The following is a 25,225-nucleotide window of genomic DNA, read 5'->3' as shown; positions in this document are numbered from 1 at the left end:
CATGACACGAGGTGTAACTAAGTTGATTAGATGCTACAGTGTTAGTCGATGACAAATCCAATTCATGATCCAAGTATGTATGTATGTATGTGTGTGTGTGTGTGTGTGTGTGTGTGTGTGTGTGTGTATATATCAATTTTGTTATGTTTTCTACTTACTGTGTCAACTTACGTGTCCTCCAATGAAATACCACTCGCCTATTTATATATAATTTTGATATATTTAATCATATTCAATGCAGTAATGTCATTGATAAAGAAAATGTGCATACATTAGCATACATTCACTCATGTTCTCTACATTCTGGCAGCAGTAACGGCCTAACTGGTAACTACCATTACCACATGGCTGCATTCTTCAGCCAGGAAGGATATTACGACAAAATTTTTCTCTTGATTATGTAACTTGTAACAAAATATGGAACACCTTGTCCTTCAAGAATAAGAATCTGCTAACGTATTTTACTAGATTACACAGTAATTCTCTTTCAGCATCCTCAAGAATTGGAATCAACCGTCGATTGAAAAGCTCAATAGCATCATTCAAACAAATTCTTTAGCCACCGTGCACAGACCTCTGTCTAGTCATTCTCGGTTCCAAATTTCATCCTCTTCGAAAACGTTTATCTTCCCACTGTTTTTTCCTTTTCCTTACAAACGTATTTCCAGCCATCACAAGATTCCTCTCCTGATGTGCCATCTGATTCCCATTTTCCAGTCTCTTAATCACTTGACAAGTGTTTGGCCGTAGAATGGTCTTCTGCCAACTCACCACTATTTCTATTTAAACCCCTCTTAGAATTTCTTTTTTCTTCTATCTTGAACTGATCGTAGTTATCGTCATCACTACTGCTTTGGTAATTGTTAATTGATGCTCTAGAATTTGTCAGGTTTTGTTCTTCCCCCTCGTCTGACCCCCACATAGCATCATCGAGGTCACTTAGCATATCTTCTGACATAGATGTGTCGTTGGTCCTGCCCCTAGATCCAATTTTATTTCTCTCGAATCCCTTTGAGTTGGCTTTACCAATCTTATCATCCTTCTGTCTTTCCAATTTACTCCAGGGGAGTTTATCAAGATCCTCCTCAGAGTCCTCGCCATCATCATCACGATTCACATCATCATTGGAATCCCATTCATGATCAAGCTTGGAATCGTTGTCATCTTCACTTTCACTATCTACCGAGGTCCTCCTACGAGTCTGATTCCAATTTCTTGTCCTTACCCTGTTTTCATCCTCTGAATCTTCACCTCTGATCCTGTCAACTCTTCTGAATTTAATAAAATCATCTCTGTTCCAATATCTAACACGATCAAGTTCTTTTTTCTATGCTGCTTCCTCTGCAGCCCATTCTTTGCCAGCTGCATCTTCTATCTCAGCAATGAATCGGTCAAGCTCCTCCTGAACACTGTCATCCTCAGGATCCTGTGGCTGCTGAAGCTTGTCAGTTTCGATCTATGTTGATTTGCCCTCTCGGAAAATGTAGAGACTTCCTTTGCTCTTGTCAATTGCATTGAAAAATGTGGATGCCACTCTTTGTATACTGGCCATGGCAACCGGATCGTTGGGATTCACCCCCTTTCTACGGAGGTCCTGTTCTGTTTTCTTTATGTTAAGCTTTTGTGATTCAAGTGCTTGTTCAAATCTTGCTTTAAACAGCGCCTGTATAACAAAGTCGAGGATAATTGGTTAAATATCAAATTCTCTACATATTTTACAAGTTTTTCAGTGTAAATTGCAGAAGAGAAAAAGGAACTAAAGAAGACAACGTTTTATATACACCTTCTTTTTGGTGAGAGTATTGATAGGTATTAAATTCTTTGGCTGACGATAATTTCGGCCTCGGAACATGATAATAGTTTTCACGTTATGTAAGTTGACCACGATGCCACCGCTCAATCTTGCCAACATAGTTGCCATCTCCTTAATCTTTTCCTTGGGAAAATTATCGCAACAAACTTTCACTGTCTCGTGGAATTTCCAATGAAGGTGCATATTTTGAACAACTCCTCCAAAGACTCCACGAACACCAACTGGAACATAATTTCTGTTTCTGAAGCCGATCTTCTTATATGCCCGTAAATGTTCAGGAGTAAACAGCTCAGGGTCGTGGCGTGGAGGCGGAAGCTCTGGTAACTCCTACTTTTTCAGCTTCTGAAGGAGTAAAGAAACCTTTTTCTTTGCCTGTACTTGTTCAACAGGAAACACAATTGCAAATATTAAGGACATGAAAATATAAGAACATAATGAAGAGACGCCACATAAAAAAAATTGTTTTAAATTGTCATAGAACATGCATAGAAATACCGTCAAGCAGAAATGTGATTTTTATATTTACCTCGTGACTCAAACACAAAAACAGCTATTTTGATGCAAGGCATGCCAAACCAAAGAGTTATGATGACATTCACATCCAACGATTACTGGTAACTAAATTTCCAAACCATGATGTAGCACTATGGAAAGTTGCGGAAACTAAAATTCCATGAAACTGGGAAGCAAAACCATCGACACAACTCGGTTAAGGATTTTGAGTTGTCAAAGACCAAAGGCACAAGCATATTTCTTGACCAGCTAAAATCCCATGACCAGGAGGAGGGGGAGCAAATTTGGGGAGAGGGATGCGAACCAATACGACTGAAAGTAGCTGACTGTGACAGAATGCTCAATACAAAAAAAACACACAACTGACCAAAACATTGAGAAAGCCAATTCGGAGCAGCTAAGATTCTAATGACAAGGAGATTAAAAAATACCACAGCATTCAACAAAATTCAAATCTAAGAACAATTTCAGCAACATGCTCTTCTTAGATTAGAAATCATGCGTTCCTCATCCGTCATCAACTTTTTCGCCCTTCGAACCTCCCTCATGGTTTTACCGTCAAGCAGAAATGCGATTTTTAAATTTACCTCGTGACTCAAACACAAAAACAGCTATTTTGATGCAAGGCATGCCAAACCAAAGAGTTATGATGACATTCACATCCAACGATTACTGGTAACTAAATTTCCAAACCATGATGTAGCACTATGGAAAGTTGCGGCAACTAAAATTCCATGAAACTGGGAAGCAAAACCATCGACACAACTCGGTTAAGGATTTTGAGTTGTCAAAGACCAAAGGCACAAGCATATTTCTTGACCAGCTAAAATCCCATGACCAGGAGGAGGGGAAGCAAATTTGGGGAGAGGGGTGCGAACCAATACAACTGAAAGTAGCTGACTGTGACAGAAAGCTCAATACAAAAAAAACACACAACAGACCAAAACATTGAGAAAGCCAATTCGGAGCAGCTAAGATTCTAATGACAAGGAGATTAAAAAATACCACAGCATTCAACAAAATTCAAATCTAAGAACAATTTCAGCAACATGCTCTTCTTAGATTATAAATCATGCGTTCCTCATCCGTCATCAACTTTTTCGCCCTTCGAATCTCCCTCATGGTTTTACCGTCAAGCAGAAATGTGATTTTTATATTTACCTCGTGACTCAAACACAAAAACAGCTATTTTGATGCAAGGCATGCCAAACCAAAGAGTTATGATGACATTCACATCCAACGATTACTGGTAACTAAATTTACAAACCATGATGTAGCACTATGGAAAGTAGCGGCAACTAAAATTCCATGAAACTGGGTAGCAAAACCATCGACACAACTCAGTTAAGGATTTTGAGTTGTCAAAGACCAAAGGCACAAGCATATTTCTTGACCAGCTAAAATCCCATGACCAAGAGGAGGGGGAGCAAATTTGGGGAGAGGGGTGCGAACCAATACGACTGAAATTAGCTGACTGTGACAGAAAGCTCAATACAAAAAAAACACACAACAGACCAAAACATTGAGAAAGCCAATTCGGAGCAGCTAAGATTCTAATGACAAGGAGATTAAAAAATACCACAGCATTCAACAAAATTCAAATCTAAGAACAATTTCAGCAACATGCTCTTCTTAGATTATAAATCATGCGTTCCTCATCCGTCATCAACTTTTTCGCCCTTCGAATCTCCCTCATGGTTTTACCGTCAAGCAGAAATGCGATTTTTAAATTTACCTCGTGACTCAAACACAAAAACAGCTATTTTGATGCAAGGCATGCCAAACCAAAGAGTTATGATGATATTCACATCCAACGATTACTGGTAACTAAATTTCCAAACCATGATGTAGCACTATGGAAAGTTGCGGCAACTAAAATTCCATGAAACTAGGAAGCAAAACCATCGATACAACTCGGTTAAGGATTTTGAGTTGTCAAAGACCAAAGGCACAAGCATATTTCTTGACCAGCTAAAATCCCATGACCAGGAGGAGGGGGAGCAAATTTGGGGAGAGGGGTGCGAACCAATACGACTGAAAGTAGCTGACTGTGACAGAAAGCTCAATACAAAAAAAACACACAACAGACCAAAACATTGAGAAAGCCAATTCGGAGCAGCTAAGATTCTAATGACAAGGAGATTAAAAAATACCACAGCATTCAACAAAATTCAAATCTAAGAACAATTTCAGCAACATGCTCTTCTTAGATTATAAATAATGTGTTCCTCATCCGTCATCAACAGCTGATCTCTCTGACTTTGCCACTGTGTCGACTTTTGCATCGACAAGCTTTTTGGCGAGGTCGACCTGAATTTGTTGCAGTGTGAGTTGTTCTCTCGTCAACTCCAACAACTCTCTGGCCATTGCATCACGTTGATTTTGTTTTTCCTTTTCCTCATCCTCATTCATCAACTTCTTCACGGCCGCGTGGAGTGAGAAGGCGGAATCCACAGCTATGACCACACCCACTGACACCTCCCAGTACTTCGACTTTTGCGTCTAAAGTGGGGATGCGTGCCGGCGAAGCCAGAGCAGCTTCAGACCATGAAGAAATCCCATCTTTTCTGAAACTATTTTATTCGACGGTTTAGTGAGGGGTTTAGTGAGGTTATATACGCGTTTGGCGGGAACTAAAAACATGTCTTGTTCGGATCCGAACTTGATGGGGGTCGGGTCGAAGTTGTACCGGTTGCCCTAAATGTAGCCTAAAATAATAAATTATTGTTCACATAAAAACGGTTGGATAAGCGACGGCTATAGGACAAACCATCGCTAATAGCGACAGATTTTAATTAATGTCGCACATAGAGACGGTTACGAGAAAACCGTCGTCGATCTAGATCGGAGACAGTTTGTCAAAAACAGTCGCTATTAGCGACAGTTTAATAAAACCGTCGCTAATGGCGACAGTTTTAGCAACAACCGTCGCTATAATCTTTCTTATCTGATAGTAACGAAACTCTATCAATTTTTTCGCATTTTCGGTTTTTTTATTTTGTACTAACATTTTCGTATTAATTTCGTAGATTTGCTCGTCGGTGTGATCTTCCAGTGTTACGTGGATCTGCATATCTTTGCGCACTCAGGTTTTTAAAGCGTTTTATATTTCAGAAAATTTAATATTTAATTTTTGCATAATAGTTTATTTATGAATTTTAGCGTAGTATTTTATTTATGAATTTTAATTTAGCGTAATAGATTATTAATTTTGTAAATCATGTCTGGGTTGTTTTTTACTAGATAGATTAAAAATCGTCGCTTCATTAAGCTACGGTTTTTTGAAAGACCGTCGGTTAATAAAGCGACGGTTTTGTAAATAAACGTCGTTAAATATAGCGACGATTTTTGACTAAACGTTGCTTTACATAGCGACGGTACATAGCGACGGTTTATTTAAGCGACTAAACGTTGCTTTATTTAAGCGACGGTTTATTTTTGACTAAACGTTGCTTTAATATAGCGACGGTGAAGTGAAACTGTCGCTTAAATTAGCGACGGTTTTATTTAAGCGACGGTCTGTATGTAACCGTCGCAAGGTGTAACGGTTATTGAGAAACCGGCGCTATACGAATGCGACGTGACCTCCGGTTACGGACTGCCAAACCGTCGCTTTATTAATGTAATCGTCGAAGACATGAGAATGCATGAAATACAATGAGAAGCACTAAATGAGATGTGTGTAGGTGATGGCTGAAAAAGTTAGCATTTTTCAATGTATGGCCGAAGCTTCACCGCACCCGCGGTGTAGAAGGGAGTGCACCCGCGGTCCTTTAAATCAGAATTGTGAAGTTTGTGCCGAAGGGTGACCGCACCCGCGCTCCAAGATATACCGCACCCGCGGTAAATGGCCAGTAGGGTATGAAATTTGGGCAGAACAGGTACCGCACCCGCGGTGCTAGACAGACCGCACCCGCGGTGCAACACCCAGTGCACCCACGGTCGACGAGTTTCAGAAAATTAAAAGTGGACCGAAGCTTGAGCGCACCCGCGGTGCTGCATGCGAGAATGTCACCTTCGATTTTTATGTTGACACATGGCAGGTATATATATAGATGAAGCTGCTGAATCTTCATTTTCAGATCTCCATCAGCAGAACCGAGAGCATGTGCCATTGTTCTTCAAGTTTTCCAAGCTTATAATTGTGGTTGGGTAAGATTTACACATCCAAACTTAAATCTAAGTAGATATTCTTGTTCCTCTCTTCAAGAGCTATCAAAGGATGTAAGTTTTGTTATATTTCAGCATGCTTCAGAATATTCATGTTGGGGAAATTCAGATTTGAGTGAGAATATGTGTTCTTGACATGTTGAGCTTGCTATACTCGTTACCGGATTGATTTTCAGACACTGTATGTAAATCTGGTGAAATTCCAGCATATAATCGATAGAGCATATGCACATTGTTGGAGATTAGGATTGTTATTATTGATGTTATGAATCGTGGTTAGTATATCGGTTATTATGGAGTTAATTGGTATCGAGAAAGCATGTAGTAATGCCGTCGAATTGTATTGAAACTAATTTCAGATTTGTACATTGTATTCCTTTGAAATACATGTTGATAGAATGCACATTTATTATGCCATTGCAGATTTGTATTGGCTATTGTGAACTCGAGACTTCGACAGATTGTTCGACAAAGAAAGGTATAATTCATGTGATCACGGGATTGCACAACTCGATTCAGATTTGATACGAGTTTCCCTAAATCACATACTAGAATATTGTTGATATTTGATTTCTATTGTGCTTTGTTTATAGATTTATATTCAAGCCTTTGAGATAGGAATCATTGACAGACTTGTCAAACTAGACGTTCGGTGTATCGACGCGTAGGAGCAGATCACCTCCACGTGTAGCCACTCGATACAGATTTGATCGGAGTCTAGGAATAAGACGCCCGTTACCCCGATTGGTAGGGTAGGTAACATATCAGTGACGTCTTATTCACACCGGGATCCCTAGATTAGAAAAGAATCGAGTCAAGAACTAGATGTTGAATACAGATTTGTATTCCTTTACATGTCTTAGATTTATTTCATGTACATTGATATATGTTATGCATTTGTATATGATTTATTACATTGCATGCATACATTTTTTTACTGGGATTCGTTCTCACCGGAGTTATCCGGCTGTTGTCTTGTCTGTATGTGTGCTTGGCAACAGGTGGGGTAGGTACAGGGTCACGTCGATGAAGAGAGAGTTCATAATGTGGTGATGCCGGGTGTAGAAGAAGACTTCTAGTGGCTTCCTTTTAGACTTGTAATAGACTTGTACTTGAGATTCGAACACTAGTGGATGTTTGTATTAAACAGTTTGTTTGTACCTTATTTTGTTGGATTAATATAAAATCATGTTTTGTTTCATTGACATTTGATTTAATGTTAAAAAGCAAAATTTTGACCCGCTTTTTCTCACAGATTCACTTAATCCCAGATTAGATCTGATTTAGAACCCGGGTCCCCACAACTGGTGAAGAAGCCACACAAGAATGCACAAGAAATTGAACATGCCTACAAAATATTTGGAAGCTGATAATCTAATCTCTGCTGCAACTCTTTGATCTTCATCGAGAACTCAGATTTCTGCTCCTTGTAGCTTTGCAACAAGTAGTCTTTTCCTTCAACTCACTAACTTCCCCCTTCAAAAGTTCAATCCTTTCTCCATCCCTTCTGGTTTTCTCTAGCAAATCCGATTTTTTTTTCAACTTCCTGGAATCCATTTGTATGACCATTCTTCCACTCAGCTGGCCAAGTGGGAACAGTTGGTGACTTCTCACCAGAGGTGATGTGTCCAACGCAATGATCTGCAATTGCCTTTCTTAATCGCTGGATTTCCCTATCTGAATCAAACAAATCCCTGTTCGTAGCATCCAGCAAAGATTGAAGATGGGAACAATGTGAAAGCTGCACGTTATGGGAGTTCTGAAGTTATGCAATTTGATCCTGCATTTCAAGTATCATATCATCTCTTCTCTTCAATTGTTGTCTCAAATATTGTTCTTTTTATGATCACACATAAAAAGAACCAACAAATTTTTTTTATTTATAAAAAACGATATACTATATTAACAAGGGAGGGCAATGCGAAGTTTGATTACTAAGTAAAATGATATGGATAATATGTGATTAGGACTATAATTGTAACAACCATCTTCTTCATCTTGACGAAAACAAAAGGCATCTGAGTGCATGGGGAAGTTTGCTGACTTCTTCCCATCCATAGTTTTTCTATTTCCTGCATTAAAAGCAACTGTCACAAAGTAAACTCATATTATCCTGAAAAAGATAAGATAACATACGGTACCTTTGGCTCCTAGTCACTGTTTGTTTCGTATCAAGAAACTGCTTAAGTTTGAACCCCAGACGGATTGATAATGTACTCAGCAACACACCCCCGGCCACAAGGATGCAGTTTGGGCCCCCTTCCTGGAGATTTCTAGGCCTCCTATGTGCCTGAGCGAGTTTTGGCTTCATCTTGATAGCTATTCAAGCGAGATAACAAAATCCTTTGACGCATCCACCTAGCACTGAATATGTACATAAACACATTAAAGCCACGACACATGAAGACAAATGCCACACTCTGCCCACATGCTATTAAGAAAGATTTAAATGCAGAGATTGAATCTTAATGGTAAACCACTCATAGTCGACTTTTCTCCTGCCAATCAGTTGAATGGATCGGTTAGTTTATGCATATTTTTAATGCATTACAAATATTTAAGCACGGATGTATCTTGTATGGAAAAAGTCAGAGTCTTTCTTTTTTAAATCTTTTATGTATTAATCCTATTTTTTTAATTGACCGAGAGCGCTGAGAGAGAGAGAGTAAAATCAGTAATACAAATAATTTTTTAAAAGTAAAGCTGACACGTGTTGTAAAATAATAATGTATTAGATTTTGTTTGGATAATTACTTTCTACAAAATTATTTTGAAAACAAGTGTGTATTTGTTCAGTTGAGACAATTATTTTAGAAATAATTTTAAAATTAAAAATAAATAAGAAGATGTTTAGATTTTGGACAACTATTCTATATAAAAGATACAAGAAGATTTCAATGAATTTGGCAAATAAATACCCAATCGAATGACAAATTAATATACTATAATTGAATTCCAAAAATGAATTGAATGACCCAAACCAAAATTGCCGAACCAATATGTGTTTGCCTGCCTACCAAATACACTCGTGGATAAAAAAATCTAGTGAGGAATTACAAAATATTTAATTTAGCCCCATTTTTTCTTCTTTTTTTATTTTTTAATTTTTTTGCTTCTAAAAAACTTATCATTTATTCGAACATATACGCGCAATACGTGTATACAAAAATATACAAAAGAAGAATTGGAGCTGAGATGAAATGGGCTCTGTTTCAAAAGGTATTGAAGCCCATTTATTGTCTAAACCTACCCATACAAAGCCCAGCCCGTTCCAACGGTGGAACAAAAAAGTGATTTGGTTCCGTTTTGGGATAATTTGAAATATAACCTTCATACAATAATTTTTTAGATTTTTGACCTTCTAACAATTTTAATTTGTAAACTAACCTTCATTTAAAATTTTTATATGAATTTGGTCAAAATTACCCTTACATGCTCAAACATAATTATTCTAACCTAATTACTCATTTACTTTAATCTAAAATATTGATTTTCCCTCCTCTACGTACCTTTTTTAGGCACATTCCCTCCTATTCTCTATCATTATCTCTTTTCTCATATTCTATATTATTTTTTTTTCTTATGCTTCCTTCTACATATATTTCATAACGAAAAAGAAAACAATCCGATATCATTTGCTTATCCCGGGTAACGATTATATGTATAATTTCTGTTATTTGTTTACTTTTATCATTTATGTTCATTTTTCTGCAAACTATGTGAATTGCTTTTATATTTATTTATTTTTTTGAAGAATAAGACAAGTATTGATGTTATAGCGATGAAGGTTCTTGAATTTTAATATTCTATTGGTTTAAGACAAATTATTGATTTTTTGACGCCCTCCTTTATTTTCATGGCTTATTTGAGAATCACTTTCTAACGAAACAGATTTTGGGCGTGGATACGCAATATTATCTTTAGTTATAAGATAATTCAGCTAAATTTTTCTATCATATACTAGAATTTTTATAAAATGATCCTGGAGTTCTACGTGCCTCAATTTTCTATGGAAGTCTGTATTTTTAGCCATATCTATTATAGACATGCTGTAAGAAAAAATTGTAGTGCCAGTCGAATTTTGTGATGAATTTTCAAGAATTGTTCTCAGCAAAATTGCAGGATTTGGGGACCCTTATTTTACTCCTATGGTCCTGACACGTAAGTGATCAGGATCAAGAATTAAGCCAGTCAATTCCAATTTACAGAATGACTATGTTTTTCCTGCTTATTTTCTTTGTTTTCTCATTCCTGTACAATCTGTATGAGAAAGGGGCAATGACATTTTGGATACACAACACTGGTCCGATTGGCTGTCAGCCAGTAGCCACAGTTAAAGTCCAAGATCCGATGCCGGGGTACCTTGATGAACATGGCTGTGTCAAGAACCAAAATGAAATAGCTATTCAATTCAACAAAGAGCTTAAAGATGTGGTTCTCAAACTAAGACTGGAGCTTTATGAAGCTTCGATAATATACGTGGATATGTACACTGCAAAGTATGAATAATACCAAATTATACCAGTTATTCATCACCTGGTTCTTCATCCAACACTTCAATTCTGTGTCAACACAGTTATTACACGCAAAGCTTGAATAATACCAAATTACACCAGATTTTTCTTTTTATATAAATATAAATAAAAATAAAAACAAATTTAGTCGTAAGGTTTTTCATCAATATTTGTTTCGAAAATAGCAAATATGCATTTTCACCTTCTAAATAAAAACATCACTCACTCTCTGGTTTCCTTGTCAAAATGAATAACTTTAACCACGAACCTTTCATCCTTTCCTGCATCCTCTTGAGGGACCCTTGCTGCCACCTGAATTGTTTGAAGATTTCTAATTATAATCCATTACTAAATATCACAAAGGTAGGTACCTCAAGCGAGAATAACCAAATTTGAATTAAAAGCGAAAATCAACAGGATGATCAGCAGTAACTGGATGAAGAATTCAGGCTTAATGCTGACCTGTTCACCCTTCAAATTTGCAAGGTTATCTAGGTGATTTCGCATTGAAGGTGAAAGTCTGGAGACATCTGAATCGGCCTTCATCCTCTTCTTTTTCGGCTCAGTACCATCTCCTATGGATGAAATGCCCTGAGTTATATTTCCAATCCGAAGATAAAGTCGATACAAACACACAAAAATATGAATCTTAAATGAAACATGAGCAAGTAGTTATAAGTAAATTTCATCTAATAAAAGCTCAACTTCATTTTTAGCACTGAACAATTTAAAACCGACATAAATTCGACTACATAATGGATATGCATCTGCATCTCATCTAATTTGTTTCAATAGTATCACTCACTCTGGAAAAGGACTAAGCCTTTCAAAATCTCTTATTTTCATGCATATATTGTTATAGAACAGGGAAGGAGGCAAATTTTAAACTCAGTGAGATTATAATAGAAATAGCATGAAAAATAGTTGCAATATTTTGAGGATTACTAACTTAAACATATCTAGTATGAAGATAACCAACTGATCAAAATTCCAAAAAACTAAAATCACTCGACAGCTTGGTAGTGATCCACTAAATTTGTCGTCGTCATAAAGCCATAAGTAGACCTATTTTTGAATGCCTTCTAAAACTAAGTACAAACCTATCTTTCTGCGATGTTGCCCTGAAGTCCCAGAAGGTATTAGCGCATCCAGTTGTCCTAATAATTGGGTGGAAATGCTGCTTACAAATGAATAAACAAGATGAGAAATAGCAAAAAAAATGTGTTGCGCAAACTATGATTTCCAAACAAGATAGCAACACTGCTGTAAGTGGCGACAATGTTAGGAGAATTTGGAAAATGAAAATAAAAGTCCAAAAAAGAATAAACATCCTAATTGAATAAAACTCGGGCATACGTCACTTCATTCTCTGACAACTCTTTGGCTGGAGTATATAACATTTTGAGCCTCGATAGTGAATTGTCACCTGACTTTTCAACCACTTCAGGTGCTGTATGGATAAACAAAAACCATATCATTTTCTCTGAACTTGTCTGTGAGAAGGTTACATATAGATTTAAACCAATGCATGCTCATACTTTATTCATAATTCCCTAGCTCGAAAATATGCATGAAAGATCCATGTCAGAGCCAAGAATTCATGTTAATCGAGCCAATTTGCAAGTCTAAATGTTTTTCCTAATGTAGGGAGCGGAGCTAAATACATTTTTACTCAACATTTGTGTAAATATAAATAAAAACTTCCGGCCATCCCGGACTTTGTGATTGGGATCAATCCAAGCTTATTTAAAACAATCTAAATCTACCAAACAGCATATACCATTCTAAATAATGTTCAATAAATAATTTACAAAGCCAGCTATTAAGTCAATTTGATCTTTCTTCCAATAGATTTGATATATAGCCATAGCAGCAAATTAACTCATCCTGTCAAAATGTCATTCTTCAATTTACGAAGCCACCAAGCTAACACGGCACACAATTTCAAACTGAAAAAAGGTTGAAGATTTTCCTAAATCAGGATAACAGTGAACATATAGTTCATAGTTGTAATAATCAAGATTAAGTGGAATAACCAGAATGGCTCCAAATTAGGAAACAAAATTAATATTTACACAAGTGTTTCGCCTTAGAATGGTCTTCTGCCAACTCGCCGCTATTTCTATTTAAGCCCCTCTTAGAATTTCTTTTATCTTCTATCTTGAACTGATCGTAGTTCTCGTCATCACTACTGCTTTGGTAATTGTTAATTGATGCTCTAGAATTTGTCAGGTTTTGTTCTTCCCCCTCGTCTGACCCCCACATAGCATCATCGAGGTCACTTAGCATATCTTCTGACATAGATGTGTCGTTGGTCCTGCCCCTAGATCCAATTTTATTTCCCTCGAATCCCTTTGAGTTGGCTTTACCAATCTTATTATCCTTCTGTCTTTCCAATTTACTCCAGGGGAGTTTATCAAGATCCTCCTCAGAGTCCTCACCACCATCATCACGATTCACATCATCATTGGAATCCCATTCATGATCAAGCTTGGAATCGTTGTCATCTTCACTTTCACTATCTACCGAGGTCCTCCTACGAGTCTGATTCCAATTTCTCGTCCTTACCCTGTTTTCATCCTCTGAATGTTCACCTCTGATCATGTCATCTCTTCTGAATTTACTAAAATCATCTATGTTCCAATATCTAACACGATCAAGTTCTTCTTTCTCTGCTGCTTCCTCTGCAGCCCATTCTTTGTCAGCTGCATCTTCTATCTCAGCAATGAATCGGTCAAGCTCCTCCTGATCACTGTCATCCTCAGGATCCTGTGGCTGCTGAAGCTTGTCAGTTTCGATCTGTGTTGATTTGTCCTCTCGGAAAATGTAGGGACTTCCTTCTCTCTTGTCAATTGCATTGAAAAATGTGGATGCCACTCTTTGTATGCTGGCCATGGCAACCGGATCGTCGGGATTCACCCCCTTTCTACGGAGGTCCTGTTCCGTTTTCTTTATGTTAAGCTTTTGTGATTCAAGTGCTTGTTCAAATCTTGCCTTAAACAGCGCCTGTATAACAAAGTCGAGGATAATTGGTTAAATATCAAATTCTCTACATATTTTACAAGTTTTTCAGTGTAAATTGCAGAAGAGAAAAAGGAACTAAAGAAGACAACGTTTTATATACACCTTCCTTTTGGTGAGAGTATTGATAGGTATTAAATTCTTTGGCTGACGATAATTTCGGCCTCGGAACATGATAATAGTTTTCACGTTATGTATGTTGACCACGATGCCACCGCTCAATCTTGCCAACATAGTTGCCATCTCCTTGATCCTTTCCTTGGGAAAATTATCGCAACAAACTTGCACTGTCTCGTGGAATTTCCAATGAAGGTGCATATTTTGAACAACTCCTCCAAAGACTCCACGAACACCAACTGGAACATAATTTCTGTTTCTGAAGCCAATCTTCTTATATGCCTGTAAATGTTCAGGAGTAAACAGCTCAGGATCGTGGCGTGGAGGTGGAAGCTCTGGTAACTCGTACTTTTTCAGCTTCTGAAGGAGTAAAGCAACCTTTTTCTTTGCCTGTACTTGTTCAACAGGAAGCACAATTGCAAATATCAAGGACATGAAAATATAAGAACATAATGAAGAGACGCCACATAAAAAATGGTTTTAAATTGCCATAGAACATGCATAGAAATACCGTCAAGCAGAAATGCGATTTTTAAATTTTCCTCGTGACTCAAACACAAAAAACAGCTATTTTGATGCAAGACATGCCAAACCAAATAGTTATGATGACATTCACATCCAACGATTACTGACAACTAAATTTCCAAACCATGATGTAGCACTATGGAAACTTGATGCAACTAAAATTCCATGAAACTGGGAAGCAAAAACATCTGACACAACTCGGTTAAGGATTTTGAGTTATCAAAGACCAAAGGCACAAGCATTTCTTGCCCAGCTAAAATCCCATAAACAGGGGGCAGATTTGGGGAGAGGGGTGCGAACCAATACGGCTGAAAAATAGTGGTGGCATAGCATATCACTCACGAGTTCAAGTAGCTGACTGTGACAGAAAGCTCGATACAAAAACACACACAATAGACCAAAACATTGAGACAGCCAATTCGGAGCAGCTACGATTCTAATGAGAAGGAGATTAAAAAAAACCACAGCATTCAACAAATTCAAATCTAAGAACAATTTCAGCAACATACTCTTCTTAGATTATAAATCAGGCGTTCCTCATCCGTCATCAACTTTTTTCTCAACTTTTTTGCCCTTCGAACCTCCCTCATGGTTTTACCTGATTCCCTCTGCATTCGCTTCTCTACTTTACTCCTCATACTCTTCACCGAATACCCGCGAGCTCCATCAACAAGATTAAGCCTTTTCACTAAAAAACTAAAATCGTCATCCACACGCGAAAACCCAGAACTCCCATTTAGAGAACAAGGCAAAAACTTCGTACAACCATTGCTTCCCAAAATCCTGAATGATAAGAGACTTTTTAATGGCAACAAACATCCAATATTCTACGAGAAAACACAATATACGAAAAACGAAAAAGTTAACCTCTGATTGAAGATCAAAGAAGAGATGGCTTTGAGGGAATGCTTTTGAAGATTTCTCGCAGTTGCAGCGAACATTTTCTTCTCCACTTCTTGGGAAACTGTGAAGCTCCGGAGAGTATCGACTTCCTTTGGGGGTTTGAGTACGTTTGGTTTATTTCACTCCACCCCCTGTACTTCATCTTGATTACAAAACGGAGTTGCTAGCTTGTCCAGTTTGTCATTGGGCTTCCCTTATTATTATGCAGCTCCGGACTCCCAATTGTGGGCTTTAACAGAGGCTCAAATAGTTGTCCTGCCTCCCAATTTTGGGCTTTAACAGAGGCTCAAATATTTAGTTTTCTGATTTTTTCCTCCTCACCAAGTCACACCATTATAAAATTTTAATATTGATTTTAATTATTTAATTATATAATTTAGATAATAATGACTAAAATTTATGTATCAAATATAGTTACATGATTATAATAAATAAAAAACGAAAAATACATGACAAAAACATCAAACTCTAAAATTTACATAACTAAAATTAATATTTTACCAAAAATACTCTAAAATTTACATAACTAAAATTAATATTTTACCAAAAATAATTATACACGTACATGTACATGTCTCTTGTCATATCAAATAAATATAGTCTGATTTACATTATAAATTTGTCAATTATTTGGATATTGTCACTATATTTAAGTTTTGAGTGGGTATCTTGTGAGACGGTCTCGCGGATTTTTATTCGTAAAACGAGCCAATCATGCTCATATTTAACGTAAAAATCAATACTTTTGACATAAAAAATATTACTTTTTTAGATGTGATTCAAATAGAATATATGTCTCACAAAATTGACTCGTGAATTCGTGAGTTTTTGTGTTAAGTTTTTACTAATAAATGTATTTATTGCAGTGGTTGAGATTTGTTGATTATTTGTGGTGTTTTGGATATTTTTACTGAATTTAAGTTTCTACAAAGAAATGTATTTATTGCGGTGGTCTCTCAAGTCTCAACGACTTCAATAAATACATATTTATGATGAATTTTGCTCATAATATAATCTAATATTATAATCGGAGGATTTATTATATAATATTGGCCATGGATTTTTAGCATGTAATACATACATGTAAATTTAATTTTTATTTAAAGTTTATTTTTTTAGCATTAAAATGGATTAAGAGTATGCTTAATTGTTTTCACCATCAAAGTTTATATTTGAGCTTTTGTTTGGTTATATTCAATTTTTACATAGAAGATAATTTAATTGGTATTTTATTTATACTAATAATTAAGATTGATATCCTAATAACCAGTTTTGATATCTTGCACATTTATCGTGCACACCTATGTGAGCATCGATGAGGTGTCACTCACCCATTGGATGTAATGAAATATAGAAAAATTGTGCATCCAATGGATGAGTGTCACCTTATCGGTGATCACATAGATGTGCACGGTAAGTGTGCAGGATATCAAAAATGTCCTAATAACTAACTTTTCATAAAGTTTTTTTTTTAAAAATTTCAAAATCACCCCTTGCATATTTGGTGATAATATACATAATTTTATTCTTCAATTAACTATTTAAAAAAATGATTGTGTTTTACTTATTAAATTATTATTTGTTTATATTTTTATTGCATATTATAAAGTACTATAGATTTTTTATATTTCATAATTATAAAAAGTTCATCTTATTAAAGCTTATGTTATATTTAACTTTTTAAATATCATAATTATTTGAAAAGAATATTTCATTATTAATTAATCTTTGACCTTTATTTAAATTGAAAAATAAGAGTTTTGCATGTCTAGACTAATTTGACTTGAATCTTAATATTTATCCTACATGATTTGGTATTTATCTATAAGATATAATATCTTAGTTTTTAACAGAGTTTTATTACTAATAAATTATTGTCTCCATGTTTGTAAGATTTTGTTTTTATCGAAATATAATTAGGTCAAAATATGAAATCTATATATATGGAATGTTGAGAGAAGAACTGATGACCTTCGGAGAGGGACTTTTACATAGATGCTAGAGTTTTTCTTTGAACTACACTACGTTCAGAGTTGGAGACAATATTCGTGTCGAAGAATTAGAGTGATCGACTCATGTCTATGCCGTGTTGCTAATTGGTGTTACAGACACGTGGAGAACAATACTGACGCAGATTGTTAATCGAAGAGTGTTCTTTTATTGTTTTTAAGCAACTACGGTTTATGCATCTAGTTCTTATTTTGATGCATTTTACTTCTTTGGAGTGTTAAGAAATTTGATTTTGTTATTATCGCTAGTATTATTTTGGTGTAAACGATCACATATTTTTCCAGTGAATTTTGAACACGAGACATTGCACAAGTATTTGAACTTGTGCATAATTTAAATATGATCTCTATTTATTCAAGTTGTACTCGTGTGTTAAATAATTAATTTCTGCTGCATGTTATGTGCTCGTGTTGACAATCAGAGCACAATACTAACTTCTTATACACACAATATATTAAATTTTTATACGTTTATGATCAACAACCCCACCGATCAATGTTTATTGAATTTGTTTTCCCATCGTAAATCAACTTTATTTGGGGAAAAAGGTCCCCAATATCAACAAAAAATTGGGACTAATGAAATGATTTTGGCCATGAAATTATTAATTACGAGCGGTTGATAAGACGTTAACCCTAGATCCCTAGGATATACAATCTGCTAAAAATATTAATTTCGCACAGTGTTTCACAAATACCTACTCAAATAAGAGAGGTCACGTGTCTAGCAACGAGGAGAGACTCCATTTTTTTGTTTTTGTTTTTAAGGTGAAAACAAGTTGGGGATTCAGAAATTTGAATGACGCTTCCATTTCCCATGAACAAAGCAAGAAAACTGGAGTAATGGCTGCTTTAGGAAGCAGTGCTCTTCTATCTTCCCCTTCTCATCTCATATTCAAGAACGGCGCTGACTTATGCATGATACACGGTTCTGATTTCAATCCAAACGACCGTAATGGAATTCTGCGGAGACAATCTCTTCGCACGGAATGCTGCCCCAGAATTCAGCTACCCATTTCTTCCCCCAAAGAGGTATTTTTTTTCCTCTTTAACTTTGAGCTTTTACGATTCGTTTGTTTTCTTAGCCAGTTTTTTGTTGGTTTCTTTTGTCCTATCAGTTATTTGAGTGCCTGCTGGATAAACGAGACTTGACTGAAGAAGAAGCAGAGGGCTCACTGGATTTCTTGCTGAGAGATGGGAGTGAATCTTTGATCAGCGCTTTTCTTGTTCTTCTCAGAGCCAAAGGAGAGAACTTTGAAGAAGTAAGGCAATTTTATTTTCACTGTTCTTTTCTTCGCGCTATAGACGTTTGTTTCTCTTACCATTCGAGATTTTTGAGTTGATAATTTGAAGTTTTCTGTCGAACTTTGAATTTAGATAGTGGGTTTGGCTAGGGCTATGATAAAATGCTGTAAAAAGGTTGAAGGGTTGGAAAATGCGGTGGATATAGTGGGCACGGGCGGCGATGGAGCTAACACCGTGAATATCTCGACCGGTGCTGCGATTCTTGCTGCTGCTTGTGGTGTCAAGGTTGCTAAGGTGAGCCTGGCTGATAGATTATATACTGATATAAATGGGAAGGTTCTTGAATCTACAATCTGCTTTCATTTTTCACCTATTGCATCACCTAAAAATTTGTCATCAAAAGTTTCTATATTGAAGCATTTTCTTTGTGACAGCAAGGGAATAGATCAAGTTCATCGGCTTGTGGAAGTGCAGATGTTTTGGAAGCACTAGGAGTCGCCATTGATGTGGAGCCAGAGGTTAGAATGTCTTAAAGTCCTTGATGCTGTAATGGTGGCAATTAGCATCACAAAATGTTCAGTGCGTTAGGTTTGGTCAATATTAGGTGTCGCCACTGATGTGTGTAGAATTTGTCATCCGCACGCGTTTTAGTTCTTGATAGCATAACTAATGCTAGATCCAATGGTCAAAAGCTGATTTAGATATTCGAAATCCAGACCCTGTGGTATGGACGAATTAAAATTGGACTCTTGGATCTTGTATGATATCGCCGGCATCTAATTAACCCATCTGCAAAAGATTATTGATTTGCCTTTTATTTGACAGCAGGAACATTATGCCCATTAAATTGTTGGCAGAAGAACTCAAGTATTTGGTCCCCTCCCCCCACCACCCTCCATTTATTGCCGTATAAAATTTCATACTTTTGTTGTTACTCAGTTATTTCTTCTTCTTTTTTTTTTGGAAAGATCATACGATATTTAAGGAAACGATCTTATAGTATCTATGTCTTTATTATGACAAAGTAAGACTGTGCCTACTTAATTTTTTAAACCATATACATTTTATTCACTACGTTTACTACTTCTATGTGACAAATAGGTGGAGCATAGTAGAATGTAGAGATGCATGTTTCTTTTAAGTGCATTGTACGTGTTTTGGCGGACTTGGATAATCGGATGTGATATCATCTTTGCTACGTGTCAATTCAGGGCGTGAAGACATGCGTGGAAGAAGTTGGAATCGGATTTATGATGTCTCCAAATTATCATCCAGCAATGAAGACTTTTGCTCCTGTGAGGAGAAAACTTGGAGTGAAAACAATATTTAATATCCTAGGTCCTATGTTAAATCCAGCACATGTATCCTACTCTGTCATCGGAGTTTATAAAGAAGGCATGGTATGTATTATCTGGAAAATGGAGTTCTACACCATGAATAACAGTTTTTGATACCTACTTGTCCATCATTTCCCTCTTGATAGGATTTAGAAAAAAAAGTCCATAGCACCTAATTATTTCTTGTTGTGATATGTCAAAAATATTTCCTTTAAATGTCATCACCGTGATTCATGGTGTTCTGATAGGTCAGTAAGATGGCTAAAGCATTACAACGATATGGCATGAAAAGAGCATTGGTTGTTCATTCCGAGGGATTGGATGAAATGAGTCCACTCGGTAAGATCCTATCTTGTTTAGATCAAGGAACTCTGGTTGTGTCCATCACAAACCCTTTCTTCAATTCTGGCTTTGCTTGATTAAATTTGGCTACTTGGAACAGGTCCTGGGGTGGTGCTTGATATTTCACCCAAAAAAATCGAGCAGTTTTCTTTTGATCCATGTAAGAACTCAATCTGTTTAATGTCATCAGCATATCTTATACTCACCACATGATGAGCTCCTTTTTGGTGTGAATTCGGGAGTCTTTCTCTGGAGAATATTCAGTCGCAAGTCCATTTTGTATATGCAGTAAATTTTGGCATTCCTCGCTGCACATTAGAAGATTTGAAAGGGGGAGGACCAAAATATAATGCTGATGTGCTAAGGCGTGTGCTCGCTGGTGAGAAAGGAGCTATTGCCGATGCACTTGTAAGTTTCTTAAACGCTTTGTTTGCAGTAATTAGTAGACAAATTCTTGATGTTTTCCTTCTTTTTCGAAGAGTGGGTTGCATTTGTCCCAACACTTTCTATTCAAAGCCGTCAAACCATCAGTTACCTTTATATGAACCGACTACGTCTGAACACAACAGCACAGCACGAGAAATCCATCTAAATACTCTTAACACTACAGTGTGGTATACATTGAATCAGGTGTTAAATGCAGCAGCAGCATTATTTCTGAGCGGGATCGTCTGCACCTTGGCTGAAGGGATATATCGAGCCCGCGAAGTTCATCAATCCGGGAAAGCTCTGGAGGTTCTTGATTGCTGGATCAACGTCTCAAATGTAAGTTTAGTTACTTAAAAAATAATACCTAGTGGTCCTCACTTCCTTAATCCATATAAAAATGTAAAATTCCGCAGAAGGTGAAAAGGCCTAAAATAGTTGCCGCCTGACTACTGATGAGCTTGAATTCGAAATGTGGAGTAAAGAGAGGAGAGTTTAAAGTCGGGATTATGTTTGTCGTAGACTTCGCAAAAATGAAAATATGCAATGGTACGAGAAGTTTCTAATGAGATATAATTGTAAAATAAATAGTTTGTTCTTTTTTCACATATCGTACCTTTACATATTCCTTTTATATATTTTTAATTGGTATAAAAAACATTAAATGTGGTTACAAAAAACATTAAATCTATATTACAATGATATCTTGATTTTCTTGATGGGTTTTTTATTTTCCAAATATATCTTGTTTCAATATTGATATCCTTAAAAGTCAAAACCATAAAGTGTATGCAATGCCAATTTTTTTGAGATCCATGTATAAGTATTTCGAGGGTGAAGCTTTGAGCGTTGTAATTACAATATTCGTAAAGAGTTTTGCTCATTATATCTTGGCAATAATTTAGATTAATTATTTTAAAATGAAAAATTTAAAATAATTTGAAAGTACTAGAGCTTCTTGCGAGTGAGTTCAGTTGTATTTAGATACTGCGTAGTGTTGTCGTCTATCAGATATTATAAGTATATATTGTTTACCGATTAATTATGATTACATATTAATAAATCATGATTAGTGTAACGAGTTTGACAACATTTTTACTGGTTTCATTTATTTTTATTTATGAAGTCAAATGCTTCATTTCCTTTTTTGTTATATTATTATTATTATTATTATTATTATTATTTTGTAACTAAGTTATCAAAATTGTTTTGCGCGTATTGTTCTAAATGAATGAAGATCTAAAACGAAAATTTTGTAAAAGGGGGAAAAATGTGTTGTGTGAAATACCCTGCAAGGATCTCTTTCTTTTCTTTTTTAATTTGTATTGTTGTTCAATTTTGTATTTAAATTGATAAATCATTATTTAATTTTTATCAGGTTTTTATATTTTTTCGAACAAAATGTTATTTTATGAATTGAATCACATTGTATAAAGAATAAAAAAGTATTTTTATTATTAATTTAATTTTTTATTTTTATAAAATATGGACTTGCTTTATAACAAACTTATATAAATAAAAGAGATAAATAAAGCAGAAGTAGTGGAAGTTTTTTTATTACCAAAAAATAATGAAATGAGACAGAGATCTTTAAAATGTCGATCATCTTTATTTAGTCGATTGTCTATTATTTGAAGCATGCAACAATGTTAGATCCTCGATTTCGATCAATGAGGGGAAAACAGAGCAAAAAACGTTTCGCAATTCAACGAGAACTATACCGAGGCCATTGCATCAATGCCAGATGGAATCATGGAAATCAAATTTTCCAGGTGACAAGCGGGCTTTTACACCCTGATCGCGTGTTTGTTTTGGCTCAATGCATGGAGGATTTGTCGAGAGAAGAATGCGAAAATTGCTTTACGTCCATCAATAAGCAGATTCCGGACTGCCTTCCTCATAACTGCCCCCGTATTTCCTATGATGGTTGCTTCTATGCTTCATAAGGGTTGAAAACTATAGTTTTTTTCATGAATCGTTATCAAAACAATATGGTTCTGAGGTGATTTCAAGATTACCCTTTATTGTCGTCGCTTTTTCGAAGGAATTGTGAAGCTGAACGTTACCATATTCTGTCATGTTTCTGCATGGATGATGTCAAATAGTTCAAATGGCCTAGTTTTGTTGTTTTCCTCTTCTTTCATGATCTGATTATGATTAATTTCCAATTTTCCTTGCATATCATCCCTAAAGACGAGTTGTAGCGATGCCAAGGACAGCAGTGTTCGGACTTTCAAGAATCTTGTGACAAGAATGATGGATAAGTTAGTGCAGAAGGCACCGGAAAACCGAGGTTATGCACAAGTGCAAAAAACATCACATGACTAAATATCGGCATACGGAATGGCAAATTGCTGGACAACTGTGAGTCAAAGTTCACGCAGTGGATGCCTCACAAGTCCTAGCACAGGAATCTAAAAATGGTTGCCCTAGATTGAAGCACGAGTTCTGCACGTCGGTTGCTATTTACGCGGATTCTGAGTTTGTCAATGAGCCAGAATCGTCCTCAAGTAAAGGTCAGTTATGCTCAGTTGAGATATTGCTTCGGTTTCCATTTATGACATCAAAGGCACTAATGCATCAAATTTTATACGCAGCTGTTTTCTTTCTTTCAGCAATTATCGGCTCGGTTGGGATATGCCTCACAGCAATTCTCCTAGGATACTTTTGTCTACAACTGTCTATAAGAAGCGATACACACTACACGGGAAACAACAAAATGGTATGCTGCATTTTATGTTTGATTTTTTTGCTGGCAATATATCTCTTCGTTATTTTTAAGCTATAACAATGTCAAACAAATTTAGCCTGTAAAATTCTCAAAGAATCCCGTGCTCTAAAGACATGCAGGTGGTATCAGATGCCATCAACATAATCTTGCAATTCAAGAATTCAACATTAGAAAAAGCTATAGAAAAACTTCAATGACTCCCACAAGATTGGCCAAGGAGGATTTGGGGTGTATATTTTTCTGCATTACCCTTCGCACTTGCAAATAGGCAAAAGGTTTTATTAACTTAAATTCCTCTGTTTCTCTAAGGTATTAGGGTACCTTTGCAAAAAATTATTTGATGTTTACTCAATATCTCCTTTGCAAAAAATAAGATTGTTTTTCTTTATATTGAATAATCTGACCTTGCCTGTGATGCAAATGGAAGAAATATCCACAGGAACTGAGAAGGTCTTCAATATATGCACGAAGATTGCCATGCCCAAATCATCCACAGAGATATAAAGCGAGTAATATCTTGTTAGACGTGAAGCTAATGCCAAAATCGCGGATTTCGGTCTAGGAAGATTCGATTCAACAGATCAAATAGGACTCCCTGCCATCGCAGGCACATTGTAAGCCTTTTTTTCCCCTTAACTTACTTCTCTTTTGAATTGACTTGTTACATCTGTCTTTGCAGCCCCAATACCTCTTCGAAGGGCGATTAACTGATAAAGTAGACGTGTATAGCAACGGAGTTCTTGTACTCGAAATAGTAAGTACTGGCGAACGGAACAACAATTATCAGCATGATGACAGTCTAGACACGCTTGTCACCGTGGTGATAATCATCCCAATAGCATGAAAAACACTTCTTTAACATATGATGTTGTTTATTTACAAGGGTACTTGGACAATAATCATGAAAGCATGGAAGCATTATCAAATGGATAAGGTGGCAAGTGTAACAGATCCAATGCTTGGCATTGAAGATTCGAGTGCCGTCCAAAGAATTGTTGAGATTTCTTTGTTGTGTAATCAAGAATCGCATGATTTACGTCCAACAATGGCGAGAGTGGTCGAGTTTCTTACCAAAAAGGATTTGATTTTGCCTGCTCCATCCAGGCCTTCCTTCGTTTAAGAATCTTGAATTCATCTTTGTGGGCTTCTTAATTATATGAATCTTAAACCCGTTTGGGTTGTATCACGTGGGCAAAGGTCGAACATTTTTGTTAGGATTTTGCTCTATTTATACATTGGTAGATCGAGAATATACTACTCCATCAATTTTAATCCCGTGTATGCTCTCGATCAACTGATAGAAGCCACTCATTCTGATCTCATAACTTTCAATCCTCACCAACTAGAGAAATATAAGAAAATTAAATAAATATTAATTTTTTTTTTATTTCTGATACTTATAAAACACTAACTTATATTAAAATATCGCAGATAATAGCTAATTTGACACACAAATCTCAACCAAAATCTCAAGTTTGAGACGATATTTTATATTTGAAACTCAATTATAGAAAACTTATATCCTCTCGAAAAAATAAGCTTATATTAAAATATTAATA

General features: G+C 36.1%; 2 protein-coding genes, 1 long non-coding RNA gene and 1 pseudogene across 5 annotated transcripts; 2 read left to right on the top strand and 2 right to left on the bottom strand.

Moving 5' to 3' along the window:
* Positions 1 to 535: 535 nt before the first annotated feature.
* On the bottom strand, positions 536 to 2,230 carry LOC140805663 (CRM-domain containing factor CFM9, mitochondrial-like; annotated as a pseudogene).
* An 8,413-nt stretch (positions 2,231 to 10,643) lies between these two features.
* Positions 10,644 to 15,708, bottom strand: LOC140806336 (uncharacterized). 3 transcript variants are annotated; one of them, XM_073162935.1, is made up of 9 exons: positions 15,541 to 15,708; positions 15,183 to 15,456; positions 14,137 to 14,538; positions 13,086 to 14,016; positions 12,367 to 12,460; positions 12,111 to 12,187; positions 11,473 to 11,585; positions 11,237 to 11,322; positions 10,644 to 10,872 (listed from the first exon to the last, which is right to left on the bottom strand). In XM_073162935.1, exons 1-9 carry the CDS (start codon positions 15,612 to 15,614, stop codon positions 10,830 to 10,832), a joined length of 2,094 nt encoding a protein of 697 aa, XP_073019036.1. In that variant the 5' UTR covers positions 15,615 to 15,708; the 3' UTR covers positions 10,644 to 10,829. The 3 variants fall into 3 exon arrangements, with proteins under 3 accessions (XP_073019036.1, XP_073019035.1, XP_073019037.1); XM_073162934.1 differs by having other exon boundaries at positions 10,644 to 10,858; XM_073162936.1 differs by lacking the exon at positions 10,644 to 10,872 and adding an exon at positions 11,007 to 11,058.
* A 2,644-nt stretch (positions 15,709 to 18,352) lies between these two features.
* On the top strand, positions 18,353 to 21,541 carry LOC140806335 (anthranilate phosphoribosyltransferase, chloroplastic-like). The gene is made up of 10 exons (XM_073162933.1): positions 18,353 to 18,617; positions 18,704 to 18,847; positions 18,963 to 19,124; positions 19,265 to 19,348; positions 20,042 to 20,230; positions 20,416 to 20,506; positions 20,610 to 20,669; positions 20,799 to 20,917; positions 21,140 to 21,274; positions 21,352 to 21,541. The coding sequence occupies exons 1-10, from the start codon at positions 18,429 to 18,431 to the stop codon at positions 21,382 to 21,384; spliced, it is 1,206 nt and encodes a 401-aa protein (XP_073019034.1). The 5' UTR covers positions 18,353 to 18,428; the 3' UTR covers positions 21,385 to 21,541.
* Positions 21,542 to 22,474: 933 nt separating this feature from the next.
* On the top strand, positions 22,475 to 24,971 carry LOC140804855 (uncharacterized). The gene is made up of 3 exons (XR_012112217.1): positions 22,475 to 23,451; positions 23,533 to 23,657; positions 23,778 to 24,971. It is a non-coding gene; the product is annotated as an uncharacterized lncRNA (long non-coding RNA).
* Positions 24,972 to 25,225: the final 254 nt, after the last annotated feature.

This window comes from Primulina eburnea, chromosome 11 (genome assembly GCF_022965805.1).
Source record: "Primulina eburnea isolate SZY01 chromosome 11, ASM2296580v1, whole genome shotgun sequence".
Lineage (NCBI taxonomy): Eukaryota > Viridiplantae > Streptophyta > Magnoliopsida > Lamiales > Gesneriaceae > Primulina > Primulina eburnea.
The sequence above is the reverse complement of the archived record's forward strand: the minus strand, read 5'-3'. Positions and strand labels throughout refer to the sequence as shown.